The sequence below is a fragment of the Budorcas taxicolor genome, chromosome 1 (genome assembly GCF_023091745.1).
Source record: "Budorcas taxicolor isolate Tak-1 chromosome 1, Takin1.1, whole genome shotgun sequence".
NCBI classification, from domain to species: domain Eukaryota; kingdom Metazoa; phylum Chordata; class Mammalia; order Artiodactyla; family Bovidae; genus Budorcas; species Budorcas taxicolor.
The window spans coordinates 46590975-46606438 of NC_068910.1; the positions used below are offsets into that span (position 1 = coordinate 46590975).

General features: G+C 39.7%; 1 protein-coding gene across 1 annotated transcript in view; it reads left to right on the top strand.

The window, feature by feature from the left end:
* ULK4 (unc-51 like kinase 4) overlaps positions 1-15464 on the top strand; it is a 487906-nt gene that overhangs the window by 362440 nt on the left and 110002 nt on the right. The window contains exon 34 of the mRNA XM_052660763.1: positions 6590-6775. Coding sequence (XP_052516723.1) covers positions 6590-6775 — 186 coding nt within the window. The remainder of the gene's footprint in view (positions 1-6589; positions 6776-15464) is intronic.

The following is a 15464-nucleotide window of genomic DNA, read 5'->3' on the forward strand; positions in this document are numbered from 1 at the left end:
TTTCTGCTTATTTTCCTTGCTTAATTGCCATAACTGAAACTTCCAATATTATGGTGAATATAAATGGCAAGAATGGACGTCTGTCTTGTTCATGATCTTAAACCATGGTAAGTATGGTGTCAGCTGTAAATTTTGCCCCAGATACCCTTTATCAATACGAGAAAGTTCTCTCCTATTTATAATTTGTGGAGTGTTTTTTAATACTAAAAGGGTTTTTAATTTTGTCAAATGCTTATTCTGTGACCATCGAAAGGCTCGTATAATTTTTGTCTTTTATTCTATTCATGTTGCACGTAACATCGATTGATTTTTAGATGCTAAACTAGCCTTTCATTCCTGTGATAAATTCCACTTGGTCATGATGTATAATCCTTTAATATGTTGCTGAATTTGGTTTGCGAAGTTTGAAGTTGCTTTTTTGAAGTTTTTGCATCTATATTCATAAGGGCTTTGGTCAGAAGTTGTCTTTTCTTGGAATGTGTTTGTCTGATTGTGTCATCAGGGTAATACTGGCCACTAGACCATTCCAGTATGACCTAAATCAAATCCCTTACTACTATACAGTAGATATTTATTGACAAATAAACTCAAGGGATTAGATCTGATAGACAGAGTGCCTAAAGAACTAGGACAGACATTCGTGACATTGTACAAGAGGCAGTGATCAAGATCATCCCCCAAAAAAAGAAATGCAAAAAGGCAAAGTGATTGCCTGAGGAGGCCTTACAAATAGTGGAGAAAAGGAAAGATATAACCATTTGAATGCAGAGTTCCAAAGAATAGCAAGGAGAGATAAAGCCTTCCTCCGTGACCAGTGCAACATTTCATACAAAGATGAGCACAATAAAGGACAGAAATCGTATGGACCTAAAAGAAGATATTAAGAAGAGGTGGCAAGAATATACAGAAGAACTATACAAAAAAGATCTTCCTGACCCAGATAACGATGGTGGTGTGATCACCCACCTAGAGCCAGACATCCTGGAGTGCAAAGTCAAGTGGGCCTTAGGAAGCATCACACAAACAAAGCTAGTGGAGGTGGTGGAATTCCAGTGGAGCTCTTTCAAATCCTAAAAGAGGATGCTATGAAAACACTGCACTCAATATGCCAGCAAATTTGGAAAACTCAGCAGCGGCCGCAGGACTGGAAAGGGTCAGTTTTCATTCCAATCCTAAAGAAAGGCAATGCCGGGAAATGCTCAAACTACCACGCAATTGCACTCATCTCACATGCTAGCAAAGTAATACTCAAAATTCTCCAAGACAGGCTTCAACAGTATGTGAACTGTGGACTTCCATATGTTCAAGCTGGTTTTAGAAAAGGCAGAGGAACCAGAGATCAAATTGCCAACATCCAGTGGGTCATCAAAAAAGCAAGAGAGTTCCAGAAAAACATCTACTTCTGCTTTATTAACTATGCCAAAGCCTTTGACTGTATGGACCACAACAAACTGTGGAAAATTCTTAAAAGAGATGAGAATACCAGACTACCTTACCTACCTCCTGAGAACTCTATATGCAGGTCAAGAAGCAACAGTTAGAACTGGACATGGAACAACAGACTGGTTCCAAATCAAGAAAGGAATACGTCAAGGCTATATATTGTCAACGTGCTTATTTAACTTATATGCAGAGTACATCATGCGAAATGCTGGGCTCGATGAAGCACAATCTGGAAACAAAATTACTGGGAGAAATATCAATAACCTCAGATACGCAGATGACACCACCCTTATGACAGAAAGCAAACAAGAACTAAAGAGCCTCTTGATGAAAGTGAAAAAGGAGAGTGAAAAAGTTGGCTTAAAACTAAACATTCAAAAGACTAAGATCATGGCATCCAGTCCCATCACTTCATGGCAAATAGATGGGGAAACAATAGGAACAGTGAGAGACTTTATTTTGGGGGGCTCCAAAATCACCGCAGATGGTGACTGCAGCCGTGAAATTAAAAGACACTTGCTTCCTTGGAAGGAAAACTATGCCAACCTAGACAGCATATTAAAAAGCAGAGACATTTCTTTGCCGACAAAGGTCTGTCTAGTCAAAGCTATGGTTTTTCCAGTGGTCATGTATGGATGTGAGAGTTGGGCTACAAAGAAAGCTGAGTGCTGAAGAAATGTTGCTTTTGAAGTGTGGTATAGGAGAAGACTCTTGAGAATCCCTTGGACTGCAAGGAAATCCAACCAGTCCATCCTAAAGGAAATCAGTCCTGAATATTCCATTGGAAGGACTGATGTTGAAGCTGAAACTGCAATACTTTGGCCACCTGATGTGAAGAACTGACTCCTTGGAAAAGACACTGCTGCTGGGAAGGATTGAATGCAGGAGGAGAAAGGGATGACAATATGAGATGGTTGGATGGTATCACTGCCTCAATGGATATGAGCCTAAGAAAGTTCTGGGAGTTGGTGCAGGACCAGGAAGCCTGGCAAGAGTAGGACACGACTAAGCGACTGAACTGAAATACTCCCCACACCGAATGAGTTTGGAACTGTCCATTTTCTTTAGCTTTCTGAAAAAATGTATATAGACTTGGTATTACATATTCCTTGAATCTTTGGTAGAATTTGCCATCAATGCCATCTAAGCCTATAGTTGTCTTGGTAGAAAGGTTTTTAACCAGAAATTCATTTTCTCTAATAGATAAAATACCGTCCAGGCTACCAGTTTCTTCAGCGTGAGCTTTCCCTTGCTCTCTTCTCTCTAGTACTTTGGCCTATGAACTCTAGCTGCTTGGTTTTCTGAGACTTTTCACTCTGTCTTCTCAGCTTAAAATATCTGCTGGTACCCACCTCAGTTGCTGTCTCTCTTAGGCCTGGAGACCTCTTAAGCCTCTAACCTGGGAGAGGAGTAGAGCTCACCTCAGTTATTTGGCATCACTGTCCTACGTTGCCTCGTGTCTGGTATCTTAAAAACCATTGTTTCATGTATTTTTCTAGTAGTTTGTTTCTTCAGACAATTGGGTATATCCTTTTTCTGTTATTCCAGGGAGATTTTATACCATCACCATCTTTTCTGTAGTGGTGAGGCAGGGCTTACACACACATAAACACAAACATCAATTTTACAAGAATCCAACAAATAAGCCATGTTTGGAGTTACTACTTATAATAAGCATCCTCCCATCATCTCAACAGTGAAGCTAAACTAACTCATAAATGAAGAAATGTTACAGTAGATTGAAGTAGAAGCATGAATACCTGTGCCTGCCTCACTGGCTACTCAAAAGCTGTGAAAATAGAGAAAGCCTCAAATATCTTATAATCATGGGAGAGCAGAAGAAGAAGCTGTTAATGGAAAAGAAATCTCATGCAGTTACTCAGTGATAGAAAGCAGATGGAACTGAATCAAAATCTAGTGAAGAAACCTATTATCCAGAACATACAGAGGAGAAAACTAACCAGAAGGTAGGAATAGATGCTGTTGATCTGTAAACTTCAAGTGGAAAACTGCTGGAGGCCCCAGACTCCTACCCCGCTATTGGAAGATGAGCATTTAGAACTGGCAGGCCAGTCAAGCCCCTTCCCTTATTCATTGTGCTCAGCTTTCTTCCAGCTTAATATGTCAATGTCTGCACTGTGAAGAGGATGAGCCATCTATCTGGTGTGATTTCTAAGATGGGGTCATTACTTAGAAAGAAGTATTTCAGAGTTTGAAGAAATCACAGAGAAGATTTGAAGAAATCACAGGGAAAGCAGCATGAAGAAACAGATATACACAAATGCAAAGGAAATTGGAGCCATCTGCCTGTACCAATCTGCGCACTCTTTCATTCATAAAATAGAATGCCAGGGACCACCAGACATTTGGGAAAGCCTGATAGCCTGAAGCAGAGAAACCAAGGTGAACAAACAGCTGAGCCCGAAAGAGACAAAGTTGATAGGCAGTGTAACAGGTTGAATTGTGTCCCCCCACAAAAATGAGATGTTGAAGTCCTAACTCCCAGCACGTCAGAATATTAAACCTTGTTTGAAAACACTGACATTCCAGACAAGGTCAGACTCAAGTAAGAGTGCATCGCTACTCCAATATGACTAGCGTTTTATTAGAAGACAACCATGTGAAGACAAGAAACTCACAGAATTCCATGGGATGACGGAGGCAGAGAGAGGAGTTATGCAGCCACAAGCTAAGGAATGCCTGGGATTTCCAGAAAATCACCAGATGCTGGAAAGAAGCAAGGGAATATTCTTCTTTGGGTTTCAGAGGCAGCAAGGTCCTGCTATTTGATTTTTAAGCTTCTAGCTTCCAGAGCTGTGAGGTAATACATTTCTGTTGTTTATGCCACCCAGTTTGTGGTACTTTTTATGTCAGCCCTAAGGAACTAATACTGGGAGAATTTAATAATTCTTATCAAAAACATAAAATGTTTAGATAACCCACAGGAAGGTTAAAAAAAAAAAGGGGATCAGGAAAGTAAATGGGGAATAAATAGAAGACAAGTAATAAAATTGTATGTTAGAGTTAAACCCTAGCATTTTTATGTTATTTATCTTAAAAATGTAAATATCTAAAGGCACCAATTAAAAGATAGAGATGACTAGAGGGGATAATAAAACACGATCCAACATGTTGTCTACAAAAATCTCACTTCAAATATAATGATACAGGCAGGTTGAAAGTAAAAGGTTGCAAACTATATATGTTGAAAATATTAATTTTTAAAAAGCAGGAGTGGCTGTCTTAATGTATAGGATAATTTCCTGATTGTGATCTTGTACTAGAGTTATGCAAGATGTTTCCATTGGGGAGGTCAGATGAAGTGTGTATGGTATCTCTCTGTATTATTTCTTATAATGGCATATGAACCTGCCAATGTCTCAAAATAAGATTAATTCACATGCAAAAGAATGAAGTTGCTTCTCTACTTATATGCAAAGATTAAAATGGAAGGACCTAAATGTAAACGCTAAACTATAAAGTTCTTAGAAGGAAAAATGTAAGCACTAAAACTATAAAAATTCTTAGAAGTGTAAAATCTCAGGACTTTGAAATAGGCAATGATTTCTTAGGTTTGACACCAAAATCACAACAATAAAATGAATGGGTAAATTGGACTTTATCAAAATGAAAAATATTTTGTGCTTCAAAGGACGCTGTCAAGAAAGTGAAAAGACAATCCACAGAATGGGAAAACAGTTTTGAAATGTGTATCTGCTGAGGGAATTATATCTAAAATATATAAAGGGAATTGTATTTAAAAAATATAAAGTATACTTAAACTTAATTATGATAAGACAAATGACCTAGTTTTAAAAATGAGAAAAGATCTGAGTAAACATTTCTCCAAAGAAGATATACAAATGACCAAAATGTGCATGGAAAGATGTTCAGCATCACTAACCATCAGGGAAATGCAAATGAAAGACCACCATGGGTGACCACTCCACACATACTAGGATGTCTGTAATTAAGGAGATAGGTAATGACAAGTGTTGGTGAGGATGTGGGGAACCTGAAACTCGCATGCTTTGCTGGTGCTAATGGTGGCTTTGAAACGCAGTCTGGCGATTCCTCAGGAAGTTAAACATAGAGTTACTTATTGTGTGACTCAGCAGTTTCACTTCCAAGTATATACCCGAGAAGCAAAACCTGTGTGCACAAAAATGTATACACGCTGTTCACAGCAGCACTCCTCATACTGGTCAAAGTGAAAACAACGCAAACGTCCATCAGCTGATGAATGGGTAAACAAAATGTGGCATATGCATTGCATGATAAAAAGAAATGAAATGCCGATACATGCTACAGCATGGATGAATCCTGAAAACATGCTGAGAGAAAGAAGCCAGTCACGAAGGATCGTATTTTGTATGGTTTCAAGTATCTGAAATGTCTAGAATAGGCCAATCCAAAGAAAGCAGGTTAGAACTGACTGGGTAGGGAGGAGGAGATGATACAGGGTTTCTTTTTCAGTTAAAATGAAAAAATTCTAAATTGGTTCTGGTGGTGTTTGCACATCTCTGAATATACTAAAAACCATTCAATGATGGATACACATGAAATCACTAAATTGTATGACCTAGAAATTATATCTCAACAAAGCTATTAGAAATAAAACTTTAAAAGATCAAAATGCTTATGGTGTGATTATTATTTCATAATATACCTTGTAATATAGAAACAATACTTTCTCTCCCACCTGTTTAGTCAATAATGATTTGGAAACAGTTCAAACCATTTCTTAATATCTTCTGGGAAGTAGACTTTCCTCAACAAGCTATGTCAACAAGAATGTAAGGGTTTTGCCTTGGAAAAATCAGTGTTTCCACACCCACAGACACACACGCACCTGTATGAACATATGCATATGTAAATATGCATGTAATATGTAATTGGTCCTTTGCTTGTCACAGGTCATTCATCACTGTGGATTAAAGAAAAGACTGTAGAATTTCCTTCTGATTTTGGGCTGCTAGTCTTGTTTGAGTTACTCTTTGCATTTTGAAAAAGATCCATTCATAAGAATATTCAATTAATTAAAGTTTGTACTCAGACTGACACTCTATCTTTTAAGCTGTAGTTCTTGAGGAATACCAACATCATCTTCAATGAAGCTGATGAAGTCCTGTTTGTTACTTTTCAGCTTCCTAACGAGGACCCTGAAATTTTTGAAGTTTCATCCAAGTGTCTGTCTATACTGGTTCAGTTGTATGGAGGGGAAAACCCAGAGAGCCTGTCTCCTGAAAATGCAGAGACCTTCGCTGATTTACTGACATCCAAAGAGGACCCAAAGGACCAGAAGCTTCTGTTGAGGATTCTCAGAAGAATGGTGAGTCCACACAAAAACTGGGCGGGCGGCCTCAGTGGTTGCCAGAAGATGGGGAGTGGTCAGGTTTTTTGACCTCCTTTCAAGAACTCATGATTACCTTTCCCTGTAGTCACCTACTGTTAACTTTCATCATATTCCACATATCTATTTGTATGTACACAGAATTTTTGCTGAGTTATGAGAGTTAGACATATTATTTGTGCTTATCCCTTAATATGTGAGTATGTATTTCCTAATGAAATGGATGTTCTCTTAACTGTAGTTATCAAAGTCAGGAAATTTAACATTGATACAGATCTTTTACTGATCTGCCATCCATATTCCAACTTTGTCAGCTGTCCGCATAATGTCCTGTATAGCTTGTTTTCCAATATAGATTCCAGTCCAGCATCATGTATTTTGGTTGACAGATGTACTTAATCCAGGATAGTTCTGTAGCCGTTCTTTGTCTTTCATGAGGTTTCTGAAGAATGGGCCAGGTATTTTGTAGGATTTCCCCTCCATTTAGGTCTCTCTGCTGTGTCCTGGACAACTAGATTCAGGTAAGTCCCAGAAGAAATCCATCAGATCCAGAAGCTCATGATGTCTATTTGCCGTTTACTGGTGATGTTAGTTTTGATCACTTTGTTAGATCAATGTGTGGTTATTATTTTTTAACAGCTGCAAAATGGAGATTTTCAACCTCACAGTATTTCTAACTTCCAGTATTGTACTTTATGGAAAAAATTCCCTTTTGCACCTTTTATGTTTTGTTTTTAAAAATGTGTATAGCTGATGTTTACCTGAAGGTCCTTTTGAATTCTTTTTACAACAGATCTTGTTCTGCTGGTTTTGAAGACCATTGTTTACAGTAGCTATTGGTGAGGTTAATTGAGGAGTAGAAGTCTCATTAGTTTGTGTCATGCTTTGGCTTGTCTGTGTGTGCTCACTGCTAGATCCAGTTATTGTGAGGGGTCCTTTGGCAGCAGAGGCTGTGGATGCTCCAGAGAGTTGTCCACAAGACAGTTTTTGTGTTCTTTTGATAAATAGCTGCAGTACAGGATGGAGCAGAATCTCCATGGCAGGTTATGGGTGACAGAACTAAAGGAGAGAGAGAGTTACCCTCCTTGCTGTGACATTTTACCTTTGTTTAGTAGGTAAGCCCTCCCAACCCCAGCAGTGCTTCCTGTCTAGTGGAGCGGCTCCCTGCATAACACAGTTTAGGTGAGATTCCCAACGTGTAGGATAAATATTTCTGGGCACAGTAGATCTTGGCATGGTAATCCAGCCTAGCACTAGATGACATTGAATCACACAGTAAGCAGGTATTTCCTCTTCCATTTCATTTTGCTCTTTCTGATGATTTAAAGGTGAAGCTCTCAGTTTGGGAGTACTATGTCTTTAACACCTCTTGAATCTTCCTTTTTTAATGCAGAGTAAGCCTCTCAGATGACCAGCTTTTTCAGTAGAGAGATTTCTTTTTTAAAATAGTTTTATTCAGTTAAAAAAGGCATGTCAATGTGAAATCAAGTACTAGAAAATGTAGTAACATGAGTGATATGTAGATGTGGCAAAATTGTGTATTTAGTGTTGAATTACAAAAGCTTGGGGAATACTGGCCTCCTATCTGATAAAGTTAATTTTATAGAGATCCACCATCTCTTATTTGAAAATCTTAGGATGAGGTTTAGCTTGGAATTTATAATTTTCAGATCTTTTTGGCATGGTTTCTTAGGCTATATATGACATGATCCTATAGGGGTCACCAGGGCAGTACTGTTGTCAAGCGTGGTAATATTTCTGTCCCAAAATGTATGAACATTCACACTAAGTGGGCAAATAAAAACTATACGTGACTCCATGGGAGTCAGGTTTTGCTACCAAATATGTTTTTAAACAAAACTTACCAAAAAAAAAAAAAAAAAAAAGATTTTCAGAGCTTTCTAGATTTTAGATTTGCAGATAGGAGATTATGGACTTATCTCTGAAATAAATTACATCATTTTCTAAAACCAGATTAATTAAATCATGCAGAAAACAATTAGATACCAACTTAGTCAAAGTAACCAGACTATACCATCTTTTAGTTAATTTCACAGTCTGAAATGATTTCCTTATAGTTTCTGACCTGCCCCCTATAGGACCAGGTAGGCTTTGTTTGTGGGAGAAAAGTTGAATCCTAGTGACTTTATCTGTGTATGTGAAATTAAAAGTAGTTTCTGGTGCTCCTCATCCTTTTTTTTTTAAAGTTCTAGTAAACATAATATAAAGTTTGCCAGCCGTCTGTGATAAGTGCTTTATCATCTTCTGAAAACTTTCTAAGTTATCCCTGAATCAATCAGTGTTGGATTCAGGTGATGCAAAACACACGGTCAGGGATTCTGGGTCTTGAGCTTGCCTATCCTGAGGCTCAGTTCTGCTTAAACTTGGTACTGAGTTCAGTGTGTTTGGAGAGAAACAGTAGCAGATGATACAAAGAGGTGTATGGTGCCAGCGCCCACTCCCCAACTGATGTGAGCCTTCCTGCCCTCTCTCTCACTGCTTCCTGTCTTCATCTCCGTGGCTGCTGCGGATTTGTACCGTCGACTTACTATTTGTTCTCCCCGTCACACTTACCCTTGTTCAGGATAGTGGTGCGGTCCTGTTCGTTTCTGTATCTTCAGCGTGTTGCAGTGGTCAGCCGATAGTGTTTCTAACTGTGATAAGGACGTTCGGTGCATCACTGCATCTAATCTTCCCAACACTCCTAGAGACCAGCTTCAGTGATTGTTCCCATTTGTAGGTTTAAAACTAAGGCTCAGAGAACTTATATAACACTCCCTAGGCCACCAACTGGGAATCGGCAGGGCTGGCATCAACCAAGTCCAACTGACCCTCACCTGCACCCTTGCCAGGCAGCTGACTGCTTTGCCACTGCTCTGCCCAGTACCGGTCTGAACTCGGAGGGCATTCGGTAAGCTGAGTCTGACTGAATTTCCATCAGGAAGACACCTAAGAGAGTCCTTCTTCATTATGGGAAGAGAAGAGTTATTACTCTTTGCCGGCACGACACTGGGGATGCTACCAGAGTAAAGCATGATCTTTCTGCTGCCTGTCCTCAAGGATCTCTAAGTGAGACAGAAACACGAGCTTCATTGTGAAAGAATCTGGTTGGCGCTGTGGTGGAGGAGCCAGCAGAGCCCCACAGAAGCAGCGCCTTGCGGGAGCAGGTTGAGCAGGACATGGTGTTCGAGCTGAGTGTGGAGGATGTGTTGGTCACCCATGCGTGGACCAGGAGGAAGCACATCCTGAATGATGGCCCCGAAACCCACAGGGCTAGACAGACAGACATGAGAAAGAACCAAGACAGGCCAGAGGGGACCAGACATTCGGAGTTTGGACAAGTTGTTAGAATTAGGAAGCTCTAGTCTCTGAAACCAAAGGACACTGGTAGCATCTCAATTGAGTAAATTACATTTACTGTAAAATAAGGCTTTCTCATAGCACCTGGCCTGTGATTGGAATTTAATAAGCAGCCACTGAGCTGAATAAGAAACGTCTATGAAATAATCTCTACTTTTGTTGCGGGCGAGTCTTCATTTTTGCTCTTCATTGTATATTGCCTGCTCATTTGAGTGCTTTATAGATGCCCGGGTGAGACTGAGCGGTACTTTGATAGGCCTTCAGTTGGTCCCCAGCCTGGCACTTCAGTCCCCTGCACTCTAGAGCCTCCAGGTTTCTGAGGAGTGGGTGAGACTGGATAGGCAGATGCATGGAGGATGGGAACCTGGGAGAAAGAAGGAATGTGACAGATTTCCTGTACTTAAATCCTTCAATCTTAAGGGGGCTGGCTTCTCAGGCTCTCCTACTTGGACTGGAGGAACTAGATTTGATAAAGAGACAGGGACCAGTCAAGGTTTGTTACCTGATTCAGTAACTGGATCAAGGAGGCCTGTTAATTGCAGCCTTCTGTTTGTAAGAAGTTAAAAAGGAAAAGCTCCTTAAGGACCTCCCTTAAAGGACATTAAGTGCACATTCCTTCCGAGAGCACTTCTCTTTTTGTTTTCCTTAATTGAGGCAAAACTGACATATAACATTAGATTAGTTTTAGGTGTGTAAGATAGTGATTTGATATTTGTATATACCACAAAATGATGACCATAATAAGTAGAGTTAACATGGATCGCATACATAGTTACACATTTTTCTTGTGATTAGAACTTTCAATGTTTACTGTCTGAGCAATTTTCCGATATACAGCATAATAGTGTTAACCATAGCCCCTGTGCTGTACATGACATCCTCAAGACTTACTTATTTCACAACTGGAAATTCGTCCCTTTTAATCTCCTCACCAGTTTTGACCTGCTCCCCACCCCTCACCACTTATCTCTTCTCTGATTCTCTGAGTTTGGCCTTTTCTTTCTTTTTTTCTTTTAAGATTCCACATGTAAGTGAGATTATGTGGAATTTGTCTTTCAATGCTTGACGTACTTCATTTAGCGTAATTCGCTCGAGGTCGGTCCGTCCGTGTTGTCACAGATGGCAAGATTCCATTCTTTTTTATGGCAGTAATATTCCGTTGTATACCGTATGTATCACATCTTCTGTTGTTGGACATTTAGATTGTCTCCATACCTTGGCCATTGTAAATAATGCTGCAGTGAACACGGGGGTGTATATATCTTTTTGAACTAGTGTTTTTGCTTTCTTTGGATGAATACCCAGAGGTAGAATTTCTGAATCTTAAGGAAGCTATATTTTTAAATTTTTGAGGAACTTCCTCACTGTTTGCCAAGATGGTTGCACCAAATTATATTCCCATCAACAGTGCACTAGTGTTCCCCATTTTCCACGTCTTTGCCAATACTTTTTATTTTTCTTTTTGATTAATAACCATTCTGACATGTGTGAGTTGATATCTCATTGTAGTTTTGAGATATCTCATTTCCTTGATTTTTAATAATGGTGAGCATATTTTCATGTACCTGTTGGTTATCTGTATGTCTTCAGTGGAAAACTGTCTATTCAGATCTTCTGCCCATTTTTTAATTGTTCAATTTTTAACTGGATTGTTAAGATTTTTTATTATTCACTTGTATAAATTCTTTCTATATTTTGGATATTAATCCCTTGTCAGACATGTGATTTGCAGGCATTTTTTTCCCACAAGGTAGGTTGCTCTTTCATTCTGTTGACGGCTCCCTTCATCGTGCAGAAGCTTTTTCGTTTGGCGCAGTCTCACTTGTTTGGTTTGCTTTTGTTGCCTTTGCTTTCCATATCAGATCCAAACATCGTCTCTAAGACCAGAGTTAAGGAGCTTAGTGGTTATGTTTTCTTCCAAGAGTTTTATGGTTTTAGCTCTTATAGTCAAGTCTTCAGTCCATTCTGAGTGAATTTTTGTGTATGGTGTCAGATAGTGGTTCAGTTTCATTCTTTGATATGTGTCCAGTTTTCCCAGCACCATTTATTGAAGAGATTGATCTTTCTCGGACTCATGTTCTTGGCTCCTGTGTCAAAAACTAATTCAGCAGATAGGCCTGGGTTTATTTCTGGGCTCTCTGTTCCATTAATGTGTGTTTTTCTGCTCGTACCATACTGTCTTGATTGCTCTATACTTGTAATACAGTTTGAAACCAGGGAGTGTGCTGCTTACTTTGTTGGTCTTTTTCAAGATTGCTGTGGCTGCTTGGGGTCTTTTGTGGTTTCATACAAATTTCAGAATTGTTTATATCTGTGAAAAATGCCATGGGAATTTTAATAGAGATTGCATTGAATCTGTAAATCACTTATGGAAAGTTCTACTCTGTGAGACCACCTCCTTTTAAGCCGGATTGAGGAGTGCCCACTTTTCCCCAAGCCTGAGTGAGCCTGGATGGTTTCAGAAAGGGTGACCCCAAATACACTTGGCCCTGCCGTTTCTAGGGCCCGGTAATGAGTGTGTCTGTGACAGGTACACTGTGGTTACTAGAGAGCTATCTTGGGAATATTATGGCAGTTTCCTCCCTATGAGTTACACAAAAGGCCCTTTCTTGAAATATCTGTTTAAACTCCCAGTCTTGTGACTAGTAACTTTGTAAAAGCAGAATTTTCACTAACAGATGAAAGAAATAGGATGTTTAATTTGTAGTGATGGCGTTGAGATATGTTTTGGCCCTAGGGTATTAGTCTGTATTTAGAAGATTGAAAAAATGTTGAGGAAACCTAAGGATTTAATTATGTAACTGTCATTTAGCAGGAAGTTTGGTGGTTTTATAGTTATACTTTGCACTCCAGCTTTACTGTGATAGAAACCCTTCAGATCTCTTCCAAGTTTACCTGTCCCCTAAACTTGATAATCAGTGGGAGTTTTTTCAGTGTAACAGTTGCAAATTAAATACCTGTCTCTTAATTAAAGCTAGCTTACTCTAATGCTCAAAATGTTGACTACATACAAACCACCACAAGCTTGTTCTATAAAACTGGCTTAAATGTATGCTGTTGACTACTCAATGAAAGAAGAGAATGGTCCACAACAGGGTGATGGTAACATGCTGGGGCCACATTTACCTGCCCACCCACTCATCTACCTGGTGCAGTAGAGGTGGGAGGAGTGGGACTTGGGATCACTCTCTGAAGATGGTTAACATTAAGTTCAGTTGCTCAGTCGTGTCCAACTCTCTGCGACTTCATGGACTGCAGTGTGCCAGGCCTCCCTGTCCATCACCAACTCCCGGAGTTCACTCAAACTCATTTCCATTGAGTTGGTGATGCCATCCAGCCATCTCATCCTCTGTCATCCCCTTCTCCTCCTACCTTCAATCTTTCCCAGCATCAGGGTCTTTTCAAATGAGTCAGCTCTGTGCATCAGGTGGCCAAAGTATTGGAGTTTCAGCTTCAGCATCAGTCCTTCAAATGAATATTCAGGACTGATTTCCTTTAGGATGGACTGGTTGGATCTCCTTGCAGTCCAAGGGACTCTCAAGAGTCTTCTCCAACACCACAGTTCAAAAGCATCAATTCTTTGGCCCTCAGCCTTCTTTATGGTCCAGCTCTCACATCCACACATGACCACTGGAAATGACTAATCCATTCATACTAATCCAGTTGTGTAGTCATGAATGGATTAGCATTAAAGATTATTACAAATATCCACTCCTTGGGGACCCTTTACCCTGTGCCTTTCAGAAAATCTTGCTATATGCTTACCATCATTTCTCTTCCAAATTCTCATGTGGGCCCCCTCGCCCTTTCATTTTCACCATAAGAACAGAGATGTTGTGTTGCTAAAATTCAGTGTAACAGTAGTATCTTCAAGTACAGAGTTTTCAAAGCTCTGAGGATACCAAATAAGAAAAGGAGGAGTTCTGCAGCCATTCATTTTCTATTTCAGTAGCAGGATAAGTTGTAGATGTCGAATCAGAAGGGATCTAATTTCTATTAGAAAAGTGAAGAACTGTTCCTTCAGGTGGAGCAAAAGGCAAAATGATACCTCTTTCTCTCTCCCTCTCCTGGCTAATTATTCTCATGGTAAATCCTTCTTTTCTTGGCTTATTTTCCTAAAGGAGGAAAACGTGGTGAGATTGTTGTAAAAATTTTTAGAGAAACACTATGTGCCCAAAGGCATAAAAAGCCATTGTAGTCCATTCTTGTGAAATCTCATCCCTTAGAACATTTTCCTGAGGCTCTGAGAGGATTCTCTCGGGAGTTTCCAGGAGGGATCTTTCCCTGCATCCATCCACACCGTTCATGTTGAGCATCTCTGCCCATGATTGCCATAGGACTCACAAGGTATTGAGAACTCTTTAACTTAGCTGCATCTTTCCAACAAAGAAACATCTTGCCTAAAAAGTTTTCCGTTAGTTTCCTGAGATTTTGAGCAACACAGATTCAGGAAGCTTACGGCCAGTGGAATAAGGTCATCATTTACTGCCAGTCATTCTTAGGACTGAAACTTCTGCGTTTCTGTGAGTGAAACCACATCCACCTCAAAGAGCCCAAGGAAGTGTGTGGATCTTTGCTGTAGGTTTCCTTAGGATGTGCAAGTAACAGAGAAGGCATCTGTAAAACCCTCTTTGAGCAGGTCTCATTTTCCTCCTGTTTGCTACACTCATCTCGCCCCCATCCACTGCCCCCTTCCACTTGGAGGCTCCTCATGACCCGGCTGGGGTCCTTCCTGTCTTCTTTCTCCGTCTGATGTCTGTGGGCCCAGGGCAGTATCACTTCCTTTCTGTTTTGACCTTTTTTTTTTTTTTTTTGTATCAGAAGATTCAGCTCTTTGCTCACCAGCTGAAATTCTTCTGTCAAATACAATTCTTTCTCCAAGGGCCCTCTCCTCTTTCAAGTTCCCATTGCCATGGATGATATTTTTACTCACCTTTCTGTTATAAAAACCACACAAAAGTTGGGCGAGTAAGATGATGAACAACTGCGTGATCAAGAATTATCAGAATTGTCATTTTACCATATTTTTCAAGTTTCTGTGTATACTTTATTCACACAAAGTGGTGTCACCCTGATATTTCTGTGTGTGCCTTCCTCTGACTTTAATAAATGAACTCTGTCCACTGGAAGATGGTTAATGTCTGTGTTGGATTCATAGGAATACCTTCTTTTATTCTAAAGGGTTGTTTTCAAGTTGTTAAGCTGTACATAACAAAGAATCAGAACTGGGTTTTTGGTTTTCAGTTTTTAAATAATTATAGAAAAAACGGAAGATACCATAATTTCAGTTGATATTTTAAATATTTAT